At 43.6% G+C, this 26055-nt stretch overlaps 1 protein-coding gene across 2 annotated transcripts in view; it reads left to right on the top strand.

The window, feature by feature from the left end:
- The first annotated feature begins 3697 nt into the window (after positions 1-3697).
- The window catches only part of ZSWIM8 (zinc finger SWIM-type containing 8), a 153982-nt gene continuing 131624 nt past the window's right edge, over positions 3698-26055 (top strand). For both annotated transcript variants that reach the window (XM_089680183.1, XM_089680182.1), the window contains exon 1: positions 3698-5106. In XM_089680183.1, coding sequence (XP_089536309.1) covers positions 4929-5106 — 178 coding nt within the window. In that variant the 5' untranslated portion in view covers positions 3698-4928. The remainder of the gene's footprint in view (positions 5107-26055) is intronic.

Below are 26055 nucleotides of genomic sequence, written 5' to 3'. Positions count from 1 at the left end.
GTGGACAGAGGGGAGAGGGATTAGAACACCTGTCTGGTTTTAATTGCTGTTTGTGACCCCAATAGGCAGATTCACCATCTCTATTAGTCCTGTATACCATTATCAGTAAAACTGAAAGTAAAAGAAAATTCTAAATTTTAGATTGTCCCAAGAACAGGAATAGTGGGGACATTTTCCAATAGAAAACAACAAAAATAGTAACTTAATGCTCACAGACAGGAAAAGTCATTCAATAGCATACAATTAAAAAGAGAGACTGAGTGACTCAAGGAACTCAGGTCCAGCAAACGAGTCATATGTAGATCCATAACCTCCAGTGGGAGAGGAGAAACAGAGACCGGTCCCAGTGTGGGATGGATCAATTTTGATGTAGTCAAAAGGAGAGTAATGGCAGCCCACTGGAGAGATGGGGGATTTTCTCTCACTTGGTGTTTTGGCTATGGGACAGCAAGTTAAGGGAAATCTCCCCAATGGGACACAGATGGCAAAAAAAAGCCTATAGGGGTTATAACCCTCTATTACTTTATCCAAAATGAAAAGAAGTTTTACCTTCAAGTGTTTCTAAAGGCTCAGGGTTTTTTACCTTAATGCAATCTATGTATTAATGTACAAAACCTTCTGGGTGCAGCCCCCCCCCATACTTATCTGAGCCTGGTTTCAATCCAGTGATGTGCATGAGAGCAGCGGCTCTCCAGGGTCTCTCTCTCCTCATTGGCCCCTGCTGCTGTCAACCACAGCCTGTGAACAAATGATGAGAGAGCGGGGGCTGGGGCCGGGCCACAGGAGTGAGTCTGCTTGAGTGCCTCCAGGCTTGCTATTGGGGGGAAGAACCAGGACTGCTGGAGTTGGACCAAAAAAGAAGAGGATTGGGGCAGCTCTGTGCAAAACCATAGCACAGAGCAGGCAAGTATAACATTTGCTATTTTTTTTTTTAATTTTTCCTTTAGAATTATGTTCAGTTCTACTTTGGTGGATGAGTTCTGCCAGACTCATCCACCTCACCACCCGCTCCACCTCTGCCACCCCCCTCTGCCTCTCCCTCCACTGGCTCCCGATTGCCCAACGCATCAAATTTAAACTCCTAACCCTGACCTACAAAGCCGTTCACAAAACTGCCCCTGACTACCTCACCAACCTGATCACCAAGTACCACCCTACCCGTACCCTTCGCTCCTCACAGGACCTCCTTCTATCCTGCTCCCTGGTCTCCTCCTCCCATGCACGACTGCAGGACTTCTCCAGGTCCTCCCCCATCCTCTGGAACTCGCTGCCCCAATCCATCAGACTGTCGCCTTCCCTATTCACATTCAGGCGCTCCCTCAAAACCCATCTCTTCAGGGAAGCCTACCCCACCCTCACCTAACGGCCATCCTCCCCCATTCCTCCCACCACTTCATCCCCCTCAGCCACTTCCTACTGTACCTTTACCCCCTCCCTCCTAGATTGTAAGCTCGTAAGAGTAGGGCCCTCTTACCCCTCGTACGTTGTTTGTTGTTGTTGTACTGTGCCATGTATTGTCCCCCCTATTGTACAGCGCTGAGCAAACCCTTTGGCGCTATATAAACTCGTAGTAATAATAATAATAATACTTTAAATAAAACCTTTCATTATAACACTTCTATAAATACATTCTTCTTAAACGTCGATATAAGCAGTTTAGACATTAATGGCTGTGTGTTGAGTTATTTTGAGGGAACAGCAAATTTACACTGTTATACAAGCTGTACACTCACTACATTACATTGTAGAAAAGTGTCATTTCTTTAGTGTTGTCACATGAAAAGATAGAATCAAATATTTACACAAATGTGAGGGGTGTACTCACTTCTGGGAGATACTGTGTATAATTTTGCAGGATTTATATAGCCCCAACAACTTTCGCAGGCCATAGACGGGTTGTTTATCGGCCGAATTTTCGTCCGACTGAAAAATCGGCCGATATTCACACTGTTAGTGGGACAATGCCATTGGCCGTTTTTTCGTGGATCTTCTCGTTTCTTTATATCAGTCATGCTGGAAAATCTACAAAAAACGTCCGTTTTTCGTAAGCATTGGTGGCAGTAACGACCGATTTTTCGTTTATCGGCTGACAATTCAGCCGATAAAAAGTCCGTCTATGGCCAGCCTTATGCAGGCCATAGACGGGTCAAAAACCGGACGTTTTTAAAAAAAACAACAACAAAAGATCGGTCGTTCAATAGGCCGATGTTACCACCAACAGTAAAAAAAAATCAGCCGATTTTCGTCCTGTCTATGGCCGGCATTTAATTACTTCTGTCCCTTGCAGAGAGCTCCGCTATTATATTTGACATGAAAAAGTATTGTCGTTGCAACAATGTATCTATTTGTATCCATTTCGGATACAGATGGTACACAAATAGATACATTGTTGCAACCGCAATACTTTTTCATGCCACATATAATAGCGACTGGAATTCTTATTTTTCTGCTTCTTCTTTTTCTTGAAAGTCACGGCTCATGCGCAGATTTTTTATCGGTAAAAAGATCGGCCGATTTGCCCATCATTGCCACGAAAATCGGCCGATCGCCAAAATCGGACGATTTTTTTCCAACTTTCTGCAGGCCATAGATGGGTCGAAAATTGGCTGATTTTTTTGGCTGAAAAAATTTTTTTCACACCGTTAATGGGTTAATTGGTCAGCCATGTTTCTGGATTTGGGCACATTTTTTTAATTGGTAAAGTTGGAAAAAAAATCGCCCGATTTTGCCAATCGGCAGATTTTTGCGGAAATGATGAGCAAATCGGTCGATCTTTTTACCGATAAAAAATCTGCGCATGAGCCGTGACCTGCAAGAAAAAGAAAAAGAATAATTCCAGTCGCTATTATATTTGACATTAAAAAGTATTGCGGTTGCAACAATGTATTTATTTGTATCTGAATCAGGAGCGGACTGACCATTTGGAAACTTGGGCACAGCCCGAGGGCCCGGGGTCAATAGGGGGACCCATGATGCCCCTGGTACCTTTTTCATAGGCTTTTTTGAGTTTGGGCAAGAACACAGGGGCCCCATGATCCCCTATTGCCCGGGGGCCCCATGAGTTGTCAGTTCGCCCCTGAATAAAAACGTGTATCTGAAATGGATACAAATAGATACATTGTTGCAACCGCAATACTTTTTAATGTGAAATATAATAGCGGAGCTCTCTGCAGGGACAGAAGTAATTAAATGCCAGCCGTAGACGGGACAAAAATTGGCTGATTTTTTTTACCGTTGGAGGTAACGTCGGCCTATTGAACGACCGATTGTTTAGAAAAAAAACGGCTGGTTTTCGACCTATGGCCTGCATTAACGAATAAAAAATGTGCCAAAATCCAAAAAAACGGCCGACCAATTAACCCATTAACGGTGTGAAAATCGGCCGATTTTTGACCCATCTATGGCCTGCATTAGATTGTAAGCTCCCAGGATCAGGCCCTCCTTGTTTTGAACTGTATTGTTCTGTATTGTCTCCCGTTATATTGTACAGCGCTGAGCAAACTGTTGGCGCTATATAAATCCTGTATAATAATAATAATACAGGGCAAACATCTGCTACTCAGAAACACAGACGCAGTCTCCGGGTCCCCCTCGCACCATAGAATAGCAGACCCACTACAGAGCGCCGCTTCCCTTCCTCCTCCGCCGTACAGTCAGCTCCTCTGTGGTGAAGGAAGCCGGAAGGCGGAGAGCGGAAGCGGAGATCAGCTGATCGAGCTGTCCCCAGGTAGAGCCGGGGAGAGAAAGCCAAGGCAAGCGGAGCAAGGCTGGCCATAGGACGGATGGAGCCTCTGACCCTGAGTGCCGTCTAACGAGGCTCCCCGCATAGGGAGCAGGAGGAGACCAGAGGACTCGGCGTACCCGGCCCGGCCACACGGGGGCATTGTGTCCAGTGGGGGGAGAGCAGCAGCAGGGGGGCTTTTGTTTGGTGAGAGGAGGAGGAGGAGGCAGCTGACAGATCCCTGAGGGAGGCCTGGGCTCGCCTTGTGTCTTCTCGCCTGGGGTGCTGCTGCAGCCTCCTGTGTGCCCAGCCAAGGCAAAGCAAACAAAAGAAGAAGAGAACAAAGAGGGCAGAGGAAGGCTCCTGCACTCAGGGCTTTGCCACCATCCCTGGCCCCATCACCTGGCCCCCTGGACATCAGCTGGCACAGTGCAGGACAGACAGTGACCACCATCCTCCTCCTCATAGGGACACTGGGCTGGGGGACAAAGCAATAATATAGAGACCTATGGACACTCAGTGTCATGTTATGAAGATCCTGCCCAGTTTCACTTTCATTTGGCATCATTGACCTCCCAGTCCAGCTACTCCATAATAACCCTTTTTCATTTTTGTGGACATTACCTTTTTTTTTTTTCTTTGTAATCCAGTATTCTATGATGTAATCATTACAATCAGGGCTGAGGATCTGTTCGTGTGTGTGGATCATGGTGTACCATGCTGCCCATTGGGCACACAAACACCAACTATAGGAAGGGAAGCGTGTCTTGACTCCTCACGTGCCCCCCTTTGTTATAATAGCCACCCCCTGTTTATTGATGTCTGTTTTGTATTAATCAGAAACTTGAACAAAGTCGGCTAAAGGATCGATTGAGCACAGTCTATTTTTATGGTTTATCTGGAAAAGCACAAATATTCTGAAGTGTAGCCATTCGCACTGAGGCCGAGAAGCTGCCCCCAGTCTAATGTAGGAAACGTTTTTCTACAAATCGAGTATGCAAGACCGCTGTAGAAGGAAGAGAAGACTATTTATGCCAGCTATGTAATAAGGTGTAAGACTCGACTTATAAGCCAAAATTGCTTTTTAGGGTTTTTTTTTTTTTGGGACAGCCAAGGGTGCATCTGAAATTCTTTTATCTCTCTGCTCTCAACCTGTTCCCTGTTTAAAGTTCACAAAGATACCTCCTGGTTTAGATTCTTGGATGTGATGGAACTCATGTTTGCAGAGTGGGAGGACGGGGAAAGATTTTCCTTTGAAGACTCAGATCGGTTCGAGGAGGACTCTTTATGTTCCTTTATCTCGGAGGCAGAAAGTCTCTGTCAGAATTGGAGAGGATGGCGCAAACAGTCTGCAGGTCCCAATTCTCCTACCGTGAAAATGAAAGGTGGGTCTTTGTTCAGTCGCCATGTTGTCCTATTCATAGTCTGGAGCAGGGTGGCTGATTTTTAATTGTGCTGTTTTGTAATTTTATTTATTACAGGTATTAATATAGAGCTGACAATTTATGAAGCACTTTACATATTGTATATTCACATCAATCCCTTCCCTCAAGGAGCTTACAATCTAAATGGATCGAATCTCAGCTGGTTCAGCAAGCACTGGCCGAGATTTGATCCATCTATGGGCAGGCTGGTTGTACTTAAGTCTATCCATTGATTGACTTCACTACAACCTGCCTGTCAAATTTTTTTGCATGAAATCATTTCCGGCTGCTATAGCTGCTAGAAGTAATCATTGTGTTCTGTCAGCTGGCAAGGCTCTCCCACGTGTCAACAAAATAGCTCCATGGGAGGCATTCTGCCATCAACACTGACTGTCTTGATGGGGGAATTAAGTGATTTTCTGTCCTTCCACCCAAAATTGAAGGAAAGAATATTGTATTATCTATGGCCTGCCTTAGGCTCCTATCTCACATACACAAAGCCAGTTTTACCAGGAACCTATTAAAGTGGTAGTAAACCACAAAAAAGAAAACAAAAAAAAATCTCCCTGCAAGTTAAGAGCATAATGTGCTAGTATGCATCGAATACTAGCACATTATGAAAGACTTCTCTGAAAAAGAAGCTCTCCAGCAGTGTACTGTCACTACTGACAGGACTTCTCTCTTCACCCATTCTTCCTTCCAGGATCATGGGCTGCAGCCGTTTGACTGTCGAAGCTGCGAGGATGTCACTCCAACGCATTTGCATGAGAGTCATAGCTGTGGCACAGCTCTTTAAATGGACGACATGCCATCCATTGAGATCACAAAGCGCATGCGCCCCTGACATCACCAGTGCTGCTAAACGTAGTATCTCTTCAACAGTGCAGGGTTAGGAGATATTCCTTGTACCTACAGGTAAGCGTTATTATAGGCTTACGTGCAGGTATAAATTATTGGAAGGCCTTTACAACCACTTTAACAGTGTGCCTTTGGAGTGTGGGAGGAAACCCATGCAGGCACAGGGAAAGCATGCAAACTCCATGCAGATAGGTCTCCAGCTACGACTTCTTATATGTCAAAAGAATAGGTGACAGGAGCATACAGTATTTTTGTAATTACTAAATGTCCATAGCGGAGAGGAGTATTAGAAAAGGAGATCCACAAATAATCGCACTAAAGATCCAGCAGCTCCAGAATAATGAAAGGTATCCACAGACAATAGGGGAAACAACAAAGGTGTATAGATCTACTGCGGTAAAAGCAGTATACTTAATAACGATGAAAACAAATCGATAATTCACAAACTTAAGATGAAAGCAGCACATCTCAGGTCACTGGAGTTCAGGACAGTTGAAGCCCACATGCCACCTTGTTCTCATAGGATTATGGCTGTCGCTATTTTTTTATTACCTGTCCAAGGGTGCCTATACATGTAATCTGTCCTATACAATCTCTGCACAAACTAGAAACTTTGCCAAAACTATGTAATATGGGCTCCTACCTAAACCATCCAATCAGTTGGTATTCAGTCAGGGAGGCCCTTGCACTACATATTTGTTGGTAGAGCTAATGGAGATTTTGCAATCAGATGGTAATGTGTGTGGTGAGCTTAAGGAAGTCTGACAGCCAAATGACCTACAATAAAGTTTTGGTACTGGCCATGCTGTCATGGACTCCTGTGGCTTGAGATGTGCTGCTTTACTTCTATGTTTGTAAGTCACCACTTTGTTTTTAAACACAAAAGCAAATATGTATTATATTACAGCTTAACTGTAATGTAATACAAGCTGTCTTGTAGATGTAGCAGTACTCACTTTTGTTGCCAGCGGTTTAGACATTAATGGCTGTGTGTTGAGTTATTTTGAGGGGACAGCAAATTTACACTGTTATATAAGCTGTACACTCACTACTTTACATTGTAGCAAAGTGTCATTTCTTCAGTGTTGTCACATGAAAAGATAGAATCAAATATTTACAGAAATGTGAGGGGTGTACTCACTTCAATGAGATACTGTAGCTGTAACAATATGGTGTAATATTAATAAATGGTTCCATAGTTAAAGTAGAACTAACAGGAAATGTTTCTCTTTCATTTTCTAACCCCTTTGTTTTTATTTTGCCATCTGTGTCCCATTGGGGAGATTTCCTTTCACTTTTTGTCCCATAGCCAAATTGTGAAGTGAAGGAATCCCTGGCTGTTACCAGAACTAGTGTCCCCATTGGGAGATTTCTCTATTACTGGGGACAACCCAAAATTTGGGATTTTCTTTTACTTTCACTTTTCGATAACAGTAGACAGGAGAAATTGAGAGGGTGAATCTCCCTAAGGCTTGGTTCAGACCTATGCAGTTTGCGTTTGATTCATTTCTGCAGTGCGTTTTTGCACATGCATTTTTGCCGTGTTTTGGCACGTTTTTGATGCGTTTTGATGCATTTGTTTTCTTGTTGCTAGGCAGATTAAAATGGAAACGCATCAAAAACACTATATGCTTCTTTACATTGTTTCCATTGAAGTCTATAGAACCAAAAACGCAAATTTTTGGATTTAAAAAAAGTCCCTAACCCTTTCCAAAAAACGCACCGGGTGAAAACGCGGAGATGTGAACCTGTCCCATAGGAAATCATGTTAAATGGACTGTAGTGCATTTCTGCAAAATGCTGCGGAAAACACATAGGTGTACCTACATACAGCAGATTTACTGAAGAAGCCACTACATGCATTTCTGGACTGTTTTAGTAGGAAATACTAACTGATGTAAATGCTTGTAAAAAAGTATATAAATTGCAAAATAAAAATGTAGTATAAACACTAAAGCAAGGAACCACTTTCCCTCTACATGCTGATTGGACATAGGTTCGGCTTTTCCTGGTTGCATCAAAGTTTGCCTTGCTCCTCATACCCATCCTTTTTACCAATGAGGCAGCCCATTGTAGTGATGGAGCAGTTTGAATATATGCGGTGTGGGTGCAGCAGGTTGCCTGATCAGAATGATATTGCTTTCAGCAGAGGGGAGTTCTAAAAGCATCTGTGGTTATATGCATTTTATATTCATTAGCAGCTTTTGATTTTTAAAATGACAGTCACTTTAAGGGGTGTTGCACATGGATGCTCTAAACCCATGCAAGGTCCAGTGTATTTCTCCTGCTCAGGATGCCCAGTCTCTTGTACAGTTGCCCATAGACATGAATGGCTGTGCATGGTATGCACCGATAACTCCCATAAACACACTTCTAGTGTACAGGCGTATTCCAGTAATAGAAAATTTTCTATTCTCGGAATATGCCCATACACTATACATGTTTTTACACATATACCCGCGTACAGCCATTCATTTCTGTGGGCAGCTGTACAAGCACCTGGGCTTCCTGGGAAGGGAGGCAGGGGTGGGGAATTTACTGGAATTTGTTGCATGGGCTCTGGACACCCATGTGCAAGAGGCCTGCCTAAGTTGTAAATTTGATTTTGTTGAAGAAAAAAAGTACCCCCCAGGTGCATTCTTTATTATGCGTGTTCCTACTGTTCTGAGGACATTGATACAGTTCTTATCATGTCCTTTCCAAGACTGACTGCTAAATGGGGATGTGGGAGGGGCATTTGCTTCCACTATAAGCAATGACAAACTTTTTTTTTTTTGGCAGCTTTTATTTAATATATATATATGTGTGTATATGTATTGTGAACCTGCACCATTTTCTCTATGGATGTGTGTGTGAAGGGATCCTTACATTTCTAAACCAGATAAAACATTTAGTTTAGGTACTGCAGTTTTAGCTTGCTTTCATTTTTCTTTTTTTTTTTGTGTGTGCTTTAAGTTATTTATTATGATTAGTGAATAGGATGGGGACACACAACATACTGTATATTTTCTTGAATGTCAGAAAATGCATATTAGCTGTGTTCCATTTGTAGTGATGGTGGGCAAAAGTGTTAAAGCATAGGCAGCAGATAAAAGGAGAATAAAACCTGTTAGACAGGTAGAAAGCTAAATTGTTGTTTTATACTGGACCATGCCTCTATAAGGTGAGTTGAATAATCAGCTACTTGTGGTCTTCATCCAAAGCCCATGACAGGGTGACATCACTGGGCTGAGCATTATCACATTATAACAGACCTGCCTGTTCACGGACCCTCACTGCAGGATCACCCAGTATTATTTTAATGAAAGCTGCATGGTTTAAAATATTCCAGGTCTATCATGATCTTTACTGTAACCCAGGACTAAAGTCTTTTACACCTGTTAATATTATTAAAGTGACTCTCCGGCCTTACCTTCAGTCTTGCACAAATACAGGGTCCTCTCCAGTTCTTAAATTGCTTACTCTGATTTCACTGTAAACTATGAGCTTTCACAGTGTGCTTTAGAAGCTGCAACAAATCAGCCAGAGCCTGCCTCATCTCCAGGCTGGAGGACTTCCAGCATCATCTAGCGCTTTCTTCTCCAGCATGACTGTCCCATGTCCACCCCTCTCATTCCTTGGATTTCAGTTTTCTTAGTCTTAGAGACTCATTATGACATGCAGGTGCTATCTAGGACAGTTTGCATGTAAATGCAGTTTGCTTAGGAGTGCTCGCTATTCCAGTCTGACATCCACCCATTTAGGCATTTTGATATTTGCATAATAGCTTCCAATACCATCCTACTGCTTTCATCTGGGATGAGGGCTTATGGCAAGAGTACTGATGCAGGTTGCTGTGATCTTTTTAGGAAGCTATATACAGTTAGGTCCATATATATTTGGACACAGGCACAATTTTAGTTTTTTCGTCAGGTATTTACCAAAACCTATTCAATCTATAGTTATATAATGCAGGGCTTAAAATTTTAAGTCCTGAGCTACTAGGCAGGCCTTAGAGTTACTCACCACCAACAAACACACACAAACAGAGACACCTGTACACACACACAGACATGTGTACACACACACACACACAGAAACATGTACACACACGCACAGAGACACGTACATACAGACACATGTATACACACACAGGCACGTACAGACACGTATACACACAGATACATGTACATACACAGAAATGCACAGACACATGTACATACATACACAGACAGACACATGTACGTACATACACACACACAAACACACACACAGACACATGTACACACACATACATGATGTACATACATGCAGACAAATGTACAGATACATACATCTACACAGACACGTGTACATTGCACACACAGACACACACAAACACACACATGTACACGTACCCCCCCCCCCCAAATAAAAAGTTGCAGTACTTCGTTGTTCACGCACAGATCCAGGTACTGCACTCTAGGGGGAGGCAGAGAGCACAGCACACACTCCTTGCTTTGCTTTCACTGCGCTCAGCTATTGAGCAGTCTGACAGCTCCCAGTGCCAATGACAGCTCCAGCCTGAGCTCCGTGCCTGCTCAGCAAGTTGGCCCTGGGGGACACACTCGCCCCCACCATAATTTCCACTTGCCATTGGCAAGCAGGCGAGTGGAAATTTCAAGCCCTGATATAATGGATATGGGCTGAAAGTGCACACTCTCAGGTTTAATTTGAGGGTATGTACATCCAAATTGGAGAAAGGGTTTAGGTATTACAGCTCTTAAAAGTAGCCATCCCCCCTTTTTTTCAAGGGACCAAAAGTAATTAGACAATTTAATCAAAAGCTGTTTCATGGCCAGGTGTGGGCTACCCCTTCGTTATTTCTTCATCGATTAAGCAGGTAAAAGGTCTGGAGTTGATTCTAAGTGTGGTATTTGGAATCTATTGCTGTGAACCTACACCCTGTGTTCAAAGGAGCTGTCCATGCAAGTGAAACAGGCCATTGTAAGGCTTCAAAAACTAAACAAATCCATCAGAGAGACAACAGCAACATTAGGAGTGGCCAAATCAACAGTTTGGTACATTCTGAGAAAAGAAGAACGCACTGGGGAGCTCAGCAATATAAAAAAGCATGGACGTCTACGGAAGACAACAGTGGTGGATGATCGCAGGATCTTCTCTATGGTAAAGAAAAATCCATTCACAACATCCAGACAAGTGAAGGACACTCTCCAGGAGGGGGACGTATCATTGTCAGTCTACAATCAAGAGAAGACTTCATGAGAGCAAATACAGAGGGTTCACCACAAGATGCAAACCATTCATAAGTCTGAAGAATAGAAAAGGCAGATTAGACTTTGCCAAAAAAAAATATAAAAAAAGCCAGACCAGTTCTGGAAAAGCATTCTTTGGACGGATGAAACTAAGATTAATCTGTACCAGAATGATGGGAAGAAAAGTGTGTGGAGAAGGCTTGGAACAGCTCATAATCCAAAGCACACAACATTATCTGTAAAACATGGTGGAGGCAGTGTGATGGAATGGGCATGCATGGCTTCCAGTGGCACTGGGTCATTGGTGTTTATTGATGATGTGACAGAAGCAGCCGGATGAATTCTGCAGTGTTTAGAGATATACTGTCAGCCCAGATTCAGCCAAATGCAGCAAAGTTGATTGAACAACGCTTCACAGTACAGATGGACAATGATCCAAAACACACTGCAAAAGCAACCCAGGAGCTTTTGAAGGAAAAGAAGTGGAACATTCTGCAATGGCCGAGCAAATCATCTGATATCAACCCAATTGAGCATTAATTTCACTTGCTGAAGGCAAAACTAAAGGCAGAAAGACCCACAAACAAAGAACAACTGAAGATAGCTGCAGTTGGAGCCTGGCAAAGCATCAGAAAGGAGGAATCTCATTCTTTGGTAATGTCCATGGGTGCCAGACTTTAGGCAGTCATTGCCAGTAAAGGATTCTCAACAAAATATTAAAAATTAACATTTTATTTATGATTATATTAATTTGTCCAATTACTTTTGGTCCCTTGAAAAAGGGGGGGTGGCTACTCTTAAGAGCTGTAATTCCTAAACCCTTCCTCCAATTTGGATGTACATACCCTCAAATTAAACCTAAGAGAGTGCACTTTCAGCCCAAATCCATTATATAACTATAGCTTGAATATGTTTTGGTAAATACCTGAAAAAAACTAAAATTGTGCCTGTGTCCAAATATATATGAACCTAACTGTATAGCACCTTCTGCCCTTCCCCCCACAGCCATGTTGTGCTGCAATGCATAGAGAAGTACAGAGACCCATTGATGAATTAAGTGGGTCTAAAATAAATGATTTCATACATACATATGAAGGTTTTATTTAAATATGCTTTTGTGGGTTTATGAAGGGAAGTACAAGTAAAGTCAAAATTATAACCAGATTAAAGCTCAGCTTTACCAGTTTATACAGTGTGCCATCATCTCCCATGGTACTGAAACTGTACAATGTAAACTATGCAAGCAAGGGTGAGAGCCACATAAAACTAATAAAGCTCAGATGAGAGATACCTAAAACTGCATACAAGAATGTATACAACAACAAAAATGCAATAAAGTGAGCTTAGCCAATACAAGCTTTAAGTCTACAGGTTGCAAATTTGCTTCAGTTGTAGCTAAATTGTCTCTGGAGACAGAAAAAAGGTGCCCCTTGGCAAATGTTTCCATGGTACAATTGATATATCTACTCTTCAGTGTTTTGTGATTGGTGACTCAGCTTTTGCTGCCCTTGGGGCATAGACTCTGCAGTGACAGCTGCAGCTCTCTTCCTGTACAGCTGGTATATCTAGCTTTAGGACCGGCTAGTATTTCTAAAATACACAACTCAAAGCAATTCTCTGATCATTTCTGAACATAAATATATAACGATGTGTGTATACGTTATTTATAAAATAAGGAGTACATTTTCCATGCTTATCTTGCTATGAAATTGATCCACCCCACTTGAACTGGTGACTCAGCTGGAGAAGGAGGCTATCCTCAGGTGACCTTTCTCCTGAAGCTACCCAGACATTCCTTCGCACTGTGCTGTGCCTTGTCCTGAGCTGTGTTTCATTTCAGTTTTGGAACTGCAGTCTAGTCTTCTGAGCCTTAGGAATACACAGTTTGCGATTTTTTTTTTTTTTTTTTTTTCCTTTTTATGAACTTTTGTGAGAAGCCTCTGATATAACATTCCTGTCCGGATCTGTTTCATCTATTCTTTTGTGGCAGTGTAATGGAGTTTTGTTATGTTGTATGTAACTCTTATGCCAGCATAAACGCCTTGCAGTCTTTAAATTATGACAAGTGGGTTTATGTGTCAGTTTAACATGAGATTCGGGGAACAACCGCCATAAAGTAAACCAGTGTACAAATACAAATGAGTCTAATAATGAAAAATTAAAGAGGACATTCACTCAAAATGAACACAATGGGGGAGAATCACTAAAAGTGGACAGTGCAAAATCTGGTGCAGCTCTGTATAGAAACCAATCGGCTTCCAGGTTTTATTATCAAATCTTAATTGAACAAGCTGAAGTTAGAAGCTGATTGGCTGCCATGCACAGCTGCACCAGATTCTCAATACTCCACTTTTAGTAAATTCCCCCCCTCCTTCCCCCATAGTGTCATTCTAATGCCCCGTCCCTCATGTTATGCTTTTTGGAAAGTATTTTTCCTTTTGGAAGCAAATACCTATTTTTGCAATTTCTTGATTCCCCCCCCCCCCCCCCCCAATTTTTTTGTTGGTTTAAAAAAAAACGCTAAAGAGCGCAAACATGGGAAAACGCCGCTAATCGCAGCAAAACTCCGCTAAACGCTAATGTAAAAATACTAAAAAAAAGCTGAAAACTGGTTTTAACATGACTTTACACAGCTAACATTACCAGCGTTATCGTCCAGTGTTAGCGTTAAACGTCCAGTGTGCATGAGGGCTTATATTGCAAAACGTGGTAAAGCACCACAAACCGGCAATTTTGGACGTTCTTTTGACCAAAAGAAACATTTTTTTTCTTGGTTAAAAAAAAAAAAAGTGGAAAAACGCCGCTAAACGCTAATGCAAAAACGTTACGGTTCCATGCACATTGGGGGGAGGGGGGATGTTTTGATAACACTGGTAACATTAGCTGTGTAAATCACATTAAAAACATGAGTTTTTCAGTGTTTCTTTTAGCGTTTTTGCATTAGCGGTTTGCCGCGTTTTTTTGCGTTTTGTGGTTTTTAGTGTGGTTTTTTTTTTTTTTTACCAAAAAAATTTTTTTTGGTCAAAAAAGTCCAAAAATGCTGGTTTGCTGCAATTTACTGCAATTTACCACGTTTTGCTATGTTTTTGAGCGTTTTTACAGCTAAAAAACTCCTATATAAACCCACTAGTTCTGGGTTTTTTTTTCCCAGCCAAAAAGCGTTGATTACAGTCCCTCACACACATCTTTAATCTTTCCCTCTCTACTGGCACATTCCCCTCCCCTCTAAAACACGCGCACATCACTCCCATACTTAAAAAACCCTCCCTGGATCCCACCGACCTGAACAACCTTAGACCCATCTCCCTGCTGCCATTTACATCCAAACTCCTAGAGCGCTTAATCTATAATCGCCTGAGTTCTCACCTCACTGACAACAACAACCTCCTTGATCCCCTACAGTCTGGCTTCCGCCCCCTACACTCCACCGAAACTGCCCTACTCAAACTCACCAATGACCTACTAACCACCAAAGCTAATGGACACTATTCAGTGCTCCTACTCCTCAACCTCTCTACGGCTTTCGACACGGTTGACCACCCCCTCCTCCTCAAATAACGACACTCTCTTGGCCTCAGAGACTCCGCTCTCTTCCTATCTATCACAGCGCTCCTTCAGTGTTATCTATAACGCTGCCACCTTCTCTTCACCCCCCCTCTCTGTCGGGGTCCCTCAAGGTTCTGTCCTCGGGCCCCTTCTCTTCTCCATCTACACCTCCTCCCATGGCCTCTCACGACTTCAACTACCATCTCTATGCCGACGACACGCAAATCTATCTCTCTACATTCACCTCACCCCTTCAGTCTCCGCCCGTATCACAAGCCTACTGAGCGACATATCAGATTGGATGTCACTCCACTTCCTCAAACTAAATCTTTCCAAAACTGAGCTCCTAGTTTTCCCCCCAGCCTGCGCCCCCCCCCCCCCCTGACTTCTCCATTAAGACCAACAACACCACCATCAGTCCCACCCCTCAAGCCAGAGTACTAGGTGTCATCCTAGACTCCAATCTGTCCTTCCAGCCTCAGGTCCAATCGCTGACAAACTCATGTGGACTTCACCTCCACAACATCTCCAAAATACCTCCGTTCCTAACCCCGGAAACCACTAAGCAACTCATTTACTCCCTCATTATATCACGCCTTGACTACTGTAACTCCCTCCTCATCGGCTTACCTCATCTCAGGCTATCCCCGCTTCAGTTTATCTTGAATGCTGCGGCCAGACTCCTCCACCTCACTAACCGCTCCATATCTGCCTCCCCCCTCGGCCAATCCCTCCACTGGCTTCCGATTGCCCAACGGATAAAATTCAGATTACTAACATTGACGTATAAAGCTGTTCATAATACTGCCCCAAACTACATCACCGATCTGGTATCCAAATACCACCCAAAACGTAGTCTCCGCTCCTCACAAGACCTCCTTCTCTCTAGTTCCCTGGTCTCCTCCTCCCATGCCCGTCTCCAGGACTTCTCCAGGGCTTCCCCCATCCTCTGGAACTCCCTACCCCAATCCATCAGACTATCTTCCTACCACTCCATCCCCCACAACTATTTCCTCCAGTACCACTATCCCCTCCCTCCTAGATTGTAAGCTCCAAGGAGCAGGGCCCTCGAACCCCTCGTGTATTGTATTGTTACTGTACTGTCTTGTGTACTGTCTCCCATTATAATGTTGTAAAGCGCTGAGAAAACTGTTGGCGCTATATAAATCCTTATAATAATAATATGTGGGTATGGACACTAAATATGCATCTTCTTGAAAAACCAGCATTTTGCCTAAATGTCAATTGGCAAGCCATATTATTTGAGGTAATCTTTCAAAAGTCTGTCTGCATTAATTGAAGAGTAGTCACAATAAAGGCTAAACTCAAGAGTTAGTAGAATGACTGTAGCAAAATCCTCTGCAAGGTCATGGCCAGATTATGAGTCACTCAGTGCAGTCACCCTTACCATAGACAGATGCTTCCTTCTCTACCTCCATCTTTTCTTTTCCTCTACTGATAGTTAGACTTTCAGGATCGACGTAAAACAGCTCAGTGCTTTTTTTGTTTTTTTTTGAAGACTGTTGTGACCTATAGCAAGATGTTCTGATAGTACCGACTCTTGGAATTATTTTTACCAAACATTGTTACAGGTTACATCAGAAGCCCCCAAATCCTTGGAGGTTCAGTTTGCAGTGAAGTCCACAAAGAATAACACCCCTATCACTTCCCACAGTGATGTGCAGTATCTTATTGACAAGGACCATACATTGCATTGTGTGATGAACAGGGGTGCTGACGTGTTTAAAACACTGTCCCCCAGATTTTAGTGGCATCCCGCAAAAGCATTTTACAAAACCAGTCCCACAGATAATCAACAGGTGGTGCATTAGCTGTCATCCGATCTATTCATTGGTAGTAGTGATTGGTATGATTTATAGCTGAACTCTGAAATTATTATTATACAGTATTTATAAAGCGCCAATAGTTCGCTCACCGCTGTACATTACAAAGCGGGACAATACATGAGACAGTACAATAACAATACAGTGCGATACACGATGGGTTTGAGAGCCCTGCTCCTTGGAGCTTACAATCTAGGAGGGAGGGGATAGTGGTACAGGAGGAAAAGCTGTGGGGAATGGAGTGGTAGGAAGAGTGGAGGAGATCGGCAATTAGCAGGGGGCGGGGTAGGCTTACCTGAAGAGGTGGGTTTTCAGGGTGCGCCTAAAGGAGAGGAGAGTAGGTGATCGTCTGATGGATTGGGGTAGGGAGTTCCAGAGGATGGCTGATGCCCTGGAGAAGTCCTGGAGGCGAGCATGGGAGTAGGAGACCAGGGAACTGGAGAGTAGGAGGTCTTGTGAGGAGCGAAGAATATGTGTTGGGTGGTATTTGGATATCAGGTCGGTGATGTAATTTGGGGCAATATTAAGAATATATTGTCAAAATACAAGAGGTATGCGTATTCTTCCTTGAATCTTGGTGTAGTTTGTATATTTCTTCCAGATCTCTGCAGTAATTCAGTTTGAAACTTTGCCTCTGTGCAGAAGCTTCCTGTAATAAAGACCACTCACTGCTGCTCTTTGTCCTTGTGCAGGGTGGTTGGTCTTGTATCCACCCCCTCCTGTAGTTTTCTGCAGACAGTCTGTAGTAGGTGGGGCCTGCTGGGTCTCACCCATAGCTCTGATCTCTTCATGGGCTATGTGCAGCACAGTGATGATGTCACTGCTGCCTTTACAAGACAATATCTAGGTTTGCAAAGGCATTTCATGCACACCAAGTGGATTTAAATTCTTTGTGGCTCTTAAAGCGGGACTTAACACTATCTGAGCAATGCAAACTGAAAGTGCTATTTGAATAATTTTTAAATTCAAAACAAATTCACCCAGCCATCCATGTCTGCATGCTTTCTTTTGTTGAGAAAACACCTTGAAAAACGCCCCCCCTCCAGCATTTCTAGCCACAGCCATCTTGAATAAGAGCAGATGCTTCATGTAGCATTTACTTCCCGTATTCCATTTGCCCTTAGCTCAGTCATGCAGGCAGGAGGGTGTACTTTAGCTGAGAAAGTCTCTTCTCTGCTGCAGATGAAACAAAAAAAAAATACCCATGAAGACTGTGATTTATGACATCATTTTTGCCTAGGCCACAAACCATGATACAACTGAAAAAACAAAAACAAAGTTTAAAACATATAAGTATAATATACCTTTCTATCTATTTACTAAGGCTAGCAGTATCAGGATTAAAATAAAGTGTTACTAAACCCACAACAGTACAATCATTCTGCATATGCAGTAAAGCATGCTTGTTATACTCACTGTGGAACCTAAGGGGTTAATCCTCTGCATTGTGTGAAAAGGCTGTTTGATCCTGACTTCTCTGATCCTCCCCTTCTTCCAGTGTCCCCCTCTTTCTCCTGATAAGACATCACGTGGAGTCCCTCTGCACATGCTCAGTTTAGTGTGTATTGCTAGAGAGGATTTTTTTTTTTTTTTTTACTTGGGCGAGTGCATGTGATCAGCACAGGGCCAATCAGCACTGTCCAGACAGAGGTCAGGGGTTCTGCATGCTCCTAGAGCAAAATGAAAACTCAGCTTACAAGCTTTAACATGTGCTCTACTGGACACTGATAGAAGTCACAAGACTGCTCTAACTTGAGAAAAGGTATTTAGTATTTTATATTTACTAAAATAATTGCACTTTCATGTGTGTACTGTGGGAGAGCAGATATAGTGAATGCAAGGTCCTGGGTTTAGGAACACTTTAATGTTGATATGAGAGAGTTTAGTTCCGCTTTAAGGAATATTTTTTAAATAATTTTTTTGTGCCTGGAGTTCAGCCCTAAATACAATGTTGGCTTATACTTTGGGCGACCCATAGTTGCTGATTACAAGGATTACACAAATATAATAAAAACGCAGAATGCTTGCGCCAGTTACTAAGTATGATAATGGTGAGGCTTTGTTGTAATGTTTGTTATTGCTTGTAAATGTGATCGGACTAATAACTTGTGCCAAAAGACATATTTTGTAACAAAAATCAATATGAGCAAACCAAAATCAGCCGAGATGTCCTTCCATGAATGAAGAATAAGCAAAGATAAGAAAGGAGATAGCAGGGAATAGATAAGAAAGGAGATAGCAGGGAATAGGATCAGCTGAGCAGGTAATAAAATGGAAATTTGGAGAAGAAAGTCTTTGGCTCAGTCTGGGGAGTAAGGTTACAGAAGACGACAGGGATACAGTTTGGTCTGACACACAGGGTTTTACAAGGAAAGCATTTCATATGTTGTCTGTTTTGTTTGGATGGGGAAATCTTTGGGGCAAAGTCTTCAGATGATAAGCTGGACGTGGCAGGAGAAGGTAGAAGACAGAGTAGGGAATTGAAGTTGTTAGAAGAGCTGCTCTGGGTTTGGGAATTGTATGGATATGACAGAGAAGTATGATTGTTTAGCAGATGAAAGATCTTCCCTGAACTTGTGTAAAGCTTGTTTAGAAGCTATGTAGACCTCTTGAGTATTGTTTATCCTCCAGCATTGCTCCGCCACTCGGGAACACCTCTTTAACATTTTAGTAGTAGGTGTGATGTTGGTTGTTTGCCATTGGGAGCCCAGGAGAGACATATTCTCTGATCTGAGCAGTGGAAAATGTGAGAATCCAATAAGTAGAACAGAAGGCTGAAAATTCCAGTTGAGTCATTGCATTTAGATGTTAAGTGTTCAGGCTGCTAAAAGTAAACTATAGCATATTTTCAGTTATTGTACTGCTTACTCTAAATCAAGTTTCCATGGAACATTTCAGTTCTTATCCGCTTGCTATGCCATGTTTCCAGTAGGCTATAGCATACAGTTTTTTTTTTTTCTTCTCCTAGTGGAAATTTTAATAGAATTGCTCAGTTTTCCTGGTCAGTCCAAAGCCACCTAAGGAGTGCATTGTGTAGTAGGTCTGATCTGACAGGGAGTTTAGACAAGCCATAGAATATGCAATTTTCTTTTCTGCAGCCATACGTTTAATGAAAGAAAATTGCTCTTTCCCTCAGTCAACAGTCAGTGTTGATGGGGGAATTCCCCCTCCCCCTGCAGTGCTATTGTTTTCTGATGGTGGGGAGCACAGGGAGCCTTCCCCACCGGCAGAATACAATGATCACTGCTAGCAGCTATATCTGCAAGCAGTGATTGCACGGAAAAAAAAAGCCAACAGGCCGTTTTTGTACTGAAGTTGATCAATAGATGGATTAAAATTCAGACAATTCCTGCTGAATCAGCCGAATTTCAATCCATCTATGGCTGGCTTTAATCAGTAAGTTAAAGGAGCAGTAAGACAAAATTGCTATGCAAGTAAAACATGTAATAAGCAAGCATGGCTGTCTTCTAATACATATATGATTGTAAATATTAAAGGTGAATTCCAGGACTGGTCTGGTTCCACTGCAATAAACTGTTGGTGTCTGTGTGATAATAGTACAGTACACAATAAATAGGTTCATGCCATCGGGGTAGGAGAAATAGGATGTACCTTTCAATAAATAAACAGAGAAGGAATTGTGCTGTAATTAACTCATCCATTTTTTTCCATTGACGTAACTACTATGTTGGTTGCACTAGTGTCATGTAAACACAGAAGCACAATAGTGTTCATTATTTTGATTACTTTTAAGAGAAGACTGCCAGCTATATTGTAGAAGAAATTGGGAGCTGTGTCCTGCCCTTCCATTCTTTCTGGGTACCCCCTCACCATGTCCGGGTGGCCCCCTCTTCTTGGTCCTCAGGTTTACCTTGTTCTCCTGGGAGCCTGGAACAAGAAAGAGAAAACCTCACCAGAATGGTGAGCAGAGAGAGATGAAGGAACATCTGTTCCTCCATGTCTCCTGTAAAGTGTGAACCTGGGAGAGCTCAGCTCTGAGCACTTCTGGGTTCAGAGCAGTCGGTTCCCAATTGGGAGAGCCTGAGTGAAGCAGCAGATTAATGATGCTGTGTCCCTAATCAGAATTGCTTGAGTGCAAGGGAGATATAAAGGCCCAAAAGATCAGTTTATTAAAAAGTACAGTCACATTGTGATAGCGATCGCATTAAAGTGATTGTATTCCTCTGAAATGAAAAATACACAAAGCATATCCTCGTATAATGTGTACTTGCCTCAGTCCATAGCACTCAGTGTGAATCCTGTCTATCTCCCTGAGTCACTTGGGAAAGTCAGCTTCTCCTCCTCCTCCCTATTGCCTGGTTTCAGCTGCTGCAGGAGGAAAATACATGGGATTGGTTCTAGTAAATGTTGCCCCTCTCCTGTCCAGGTTTCCCTTTCTTCTGCAGCCTGGCCCCCCATGTGCTCTCCTGGTCTCCCTGCAGTGCTGCCAGCTTCCCCTCCTCTCACGCTGACTGCTGTGGTGGAACTTTTCAGGAGGGAGAGTGGAGGAAGGGCTCCTCACTCTATCCGAGCTATAAAAAAATGTTTTTGGCTTGAAATACACTTTAACACCAAAACTAATATGCTTTTTTACACACTGAATATAGACAGTGTGAACACTTTTAGCCTACCTAAAAGAAGAGTTTCATTAAAATAGTCAGGAACTGCGTGGGTAATGGGCAACTGTTGAGACAATAAACATTGGTTAGAAGTGTGTGTTTACAATTTAGCTTCTAGAATACAGACATCTGGAATATATAATGTACAGAATACAGTGGTCAGAAAATGTATAGGCTAATGTACAAAGTGCTGTGGTCAGCAGTATCCAATGTATTGTGCAATCCCCATACAACAGCAAGGGGTATGTATTACATGATACGTGACAGAATTCTGACTGCTGCACCAATGCTATACTATACTCTGCACACTTCTTATTGCTGCACTCCCTGTATACCAGCAATGGGCAAACTACGGCCCGGCGGACCTTTTAATCCGGCCCGCGGAGCAAGGCTCCCGCTAGGCTCCTCTCACAGTCCGCCCTGAAGACCGGTGTTACATGAAAATCTGTCTCCTATGAGGATCTGTCCCCCTCGACGTATCTGCGCATGTGCCGGAGATCGCCGATCAGCTGCTAATGCCTGAAACTGGCACATGCGCAGATACGTCGAGGTGGACAGATCCTCATAGGAGACAGATTTTCATGCTACACTGGAACGGCGCGGGAACACGGTGAGAGGAATGCGCGGAGCAAAGGTAAGTGAATTGACACAGGGGGGACTTGGGGACTTAATATGGGGGATGAATTAATATGGGGGATGAATTACTATAGGGGGGATGAATTACTATATGGGGGATGAATTACTATATGGGGGATGAATTACTATATGGGGGATGAATTACTATATGGGGGATGAATTACTATATGGGGGATGAATTACTATGGGGGATGAATTACTATGGGGGATGAATTACTATATGGGGGATGAATTACTATATGGGGGATGAATTACTATGGGGGATGAATTACTATGGGGGATGAATTACTATGGGGGATGAATTACTATGGGGGATGAATTACTATATGGGGGATGAATTACTATATGGGGGATGAATTACTATATGAGGGATGAATTACTATATGAGGGATGAATTACTATATGGGGGATGAATTACTATATGGGGGATGAATTACTATGCTTACTATGGGGGAATATTACTATACTTACTATGGATGACACATACACATCATTCATCTACTCTTGGTCCGGCCCCCAGGTCCAATATATGAACCCATTGCGGCCCTCAAGTCAAAAAGTTTGCCCACCCCTGCTGTATACTAAGTGCAGAGCTCAGGAGTACGTACAGTGTTATTAAACCCACAACAGGAAATCAGTCTGTATATGCAGTAAAGCATGCTTGTTATACTCCTTGTGGAACATAAGGGGTTAATCCTCTTCATTATGTAAAAAGGCTGTTTGATCCTGTATTCTCTGATCCTCCCCTTCCTCCAGTGTTCTCTTATCTCCTGATAAGACATATCGTGTGGAGACACTCTGCACATGCTCAGTTTGGTGTGTATTGCTAGAGAGGTTTTTTTTTTTCTCTTAGTCAAGTGCATGTGATCAGCACAGGGCCGATGCCCAGACAGAGGTCAGGGGTTCTGTATCCTCTTAGGGCAGAATGAAAACTCCTTCTATGAGCTTTACCATGTGCTCTGCTGGACACTGTTAGAAGTTACAAGACTGCAATATACTGCTTATGAGAAAAGGTATTTAGTAGTTTAGATTTACTAAAATAATGTCCACAGGGCTTGACAAATTTGCTTTGAATGTAGGAGTCAGCTAAAAGAATTTAAGAGCCAGTTTTTCATGCCGCCTGTTCCTAGGACTGGTGCAAGTATTTTTGTCTACGGAGGCGAAGATGCATTTTGGTGCCCCCCATCCTCCAACTTCCCCAGCCTGGCACTGCCGTACCCCCCCCCCCTCATCCTCCAGCTACCTCACCATTGTATTGTAACCCCCCCCCATCCTGCAGCCACCCCACACTGGTACTGCTAGCCCACCCTCTTTCCTGCCACCCCACACTACTAAACCACCCTCTTACACCTCCCCCCAATCCATGGCAGCCCACACTGTTACTCCCTCTGTCCACTCCAGTTACCCCACACTGCTACTGCCAGTGCTTGTACTGCTGGGCTGCGGATTTTGGATTTTACTGCCCCCACCCCTATCCTGGCACCATAGGGCAACTGGTGCCAGCTCTGCCAGCTAGCATAGTATGGAGATGAAGTCCCTGTCCTTAGGGGAGATGGGGTGATGTATGGAGAAGATGGGGCTGTTTCACTCACCAAGGTGCAGAGTGAGGTTGATGGAGTGCAGGTGCTGGTTCCCGGACAGCATGGTGTGGATGTGCCACCTCGTCCTGAGCACCTGGCTGTCAGTGAGGAAGTCGACGCTGTACTGGAGATGACAACCCTGGCTTCCCTCGGAGCACTCATCCATGGCCACCTGCTTTTATGATGCCAGTGTTGATAGCTCAGGAGGCTGCATCCTCCTCTCGATGAGCTTTCCATACCGAGGGAGATCTCTGTGCAACAGGAGGGCTGGGAGATGAGCCTACGTTGTTCTCCAGGGAGCTGGCTCTTAGAGCTGCACCACTGTGTGGGAAGTTTGTTGTGTGCACCGGAACGTTCTGCATACCGGGAGGCATGGAGGTGACTCTGGGGGTCTCCGGACAGAGCTCTGCTCCATGGGAGAGGAGAGAGGGACCGGCCAAGGATATGGGAATGAGATCGCAAAGCAGATTGGGAGGACAGGGAGCCCTGCGTGGCTGGGGGTCCTCAAGCAGCTGCCTGTATGCTGGCACCGGCCCTGCAGATGAGAACGTCAGTGTGGGAAGGGAGCACAGACCCCACTCAGGAATCCTCCGCCAGGCCTTGTAGTGGGCACAGCCAGCCAGGGGGAATTAAAAGCAAAGCTGAGTGGCCCGAGCTGCACGAAGAGAGCGGATGGAGGCCACTAGTTCGGGTGATCTGGAGACCTGTCGGTGAATGCGCTGACAAATATCCAGGCGCCAGGATGCAATTTCTGGTTGCCATGGTGACTTGGTGCCTGGGATTTGTCAAGCCCTGGCATTTCCATGATCTGTGTACTGTGAAAGACTGGATATAGTGAATGCAGGGTCCAGGGTTTAGTAACACTTTAACAACATAGCACCTGACATATTCCCCTTCCAGACAGAGGATTACATGTTTTAGTGCACACAAGAGAGAATGGAGTGGCCTCTGCAGTGTTTGTCACAATATATTACCCAATGGTTTTAGAGGATATTATTGAGGTGCAGCCTATCTCTCATGTGACCATCCTGGAGGATTCCTGGAATGGGAGTTATTATCAGAGTCCCTTCTAGCTCAATTTCTGGCAGCCTCTAAGTCAAGTTATCTTTTATATGGACTCACATATGGACCAATTTATGCACCTTTACCATTTATAATCCTTCCTGGTGTATCTGTGACCGCAGGAAACCAGCGCAACCCAGGACATCGGCCTCACACCAGAGAATCGCCTTTCACACTCTGAACCATTGCGGATGTACTCAGTAGACCAAGTGCCTTTTTTCCTTCCATCCTGTGAGTTGTTAAAGCAGAGTTCAAGCTGAAAAAAGAAAAAAAAAAGTCAGCAGCTACAAAAACTGTATCTGCTGACTTTTAAAATACAGACCCTTACTGTACCTGTCCCTCGGTCCAGCTCTGTCCTCACAACCGCTGGGTTCACTGGCCATTTTCTCTCCTCGGTGCCGGCATCTTCATTGTGGGCACGCAGCTGTGACAGCTTGTGGCTTCACAGCCGGGTGCTCACTGCGCATGCACGAGAAGCGCTGCGCTTTGTGAATGGCCCCGTAGTCTTCTGGGACCTGTCACATGTCCCAGAAGACTACGGGGAGGGAGGGTAGGAGTACAACTTCTGATTCCGATCGCCTAGGCAATTGCAGTGGAAGTGAGAGCGGGTACCTGTCAAATTCGGGTACCTGCTCCCCAAAGGTGCCAATCCTTAATGGGGAGCGGGGGACAAAGGCTTAAAGTGGAACTTCCCCTTTTGGATGGAGCTCCGCTTTAAACTATACGCAAATAAATGTTTTAAAATTGCTGCACTTAGATTGCATCGCCTCTTTTCTCTCATATTCCTCTTCCACCATTGCTCACCACTGTACCTTCTCTCCAGCACCGTGGTACAGTGGTGTTTCTCCTGTACACCTCTTCCTCCACTGCGCACCACTTCCACCACTAGGTGGTTGTGACATCAGGCACTCTATGAGAGATGGAGGATCTGTAAAATATTGGGATTATGTTGCAATCCCAGAACGGTGCCACAGAATCTGGGACAGCTGTTGCTCTAGATCTGAAGCTCTGAAATTAGGGGAAGCGCTGCTAATTTCTGTCATCAAATCATGTGCAAGCAAAAATGCTGTTTTTTTTTTTTCTATTTTCCTTTCATGTGATTGGTTTTTTTTTGCAGAGTGAAGCTTTACCTTATTTACTAAGCTCTGGAGCAACTGCACTTGTAGTGCACAGTATATTTTGTCTTTAGTAAATCAACCCCAATGTTTTCCAATGCTCTGTTCACAGCAAGATGTTGTATTGGTGTACGTTGGTTTAACATGTTAAGGAAATAAAAATGTGTTTTACCTCATCAGTGTGATGCATTAAAAAATGCACATCAAGGCAATATGGTACCAAAAAAAAAACTGATGTCAATGCATGCAAATGCAGAATGGAAGTGGTGGGAATTCAGAGTTTGCACTGATTACAAACCTTGAAGTACTAATATCCTTGACTGTTTAAGGGCTCGTTCACACTTGACTGTTTTACCAACTCTTGCCAAACGTCCCTATAGCGTTTGGCAAGCGTAGGTCCGGCGTTTGCGGAGCGT

This window comes from Staurois parvus, unplaced genomic scaffold (genome assembly GCF_062004578.1).
Source record: "Staurois parvus isolate SC_StPar_1 unplaced genomic scaffold, SC_StPar_1.0 ptg000236l, whole genome shotgun sequence".
NCBI lineage: Eukaryota > Metazoa > Chordata > Amphibia > Anura > Ranidae > Staurois > Staurois parvus.
Note: the sequence above shows the minus strand (reverse complement) of the source record. Positions and strands in the feature narration are given on the sequence as shown.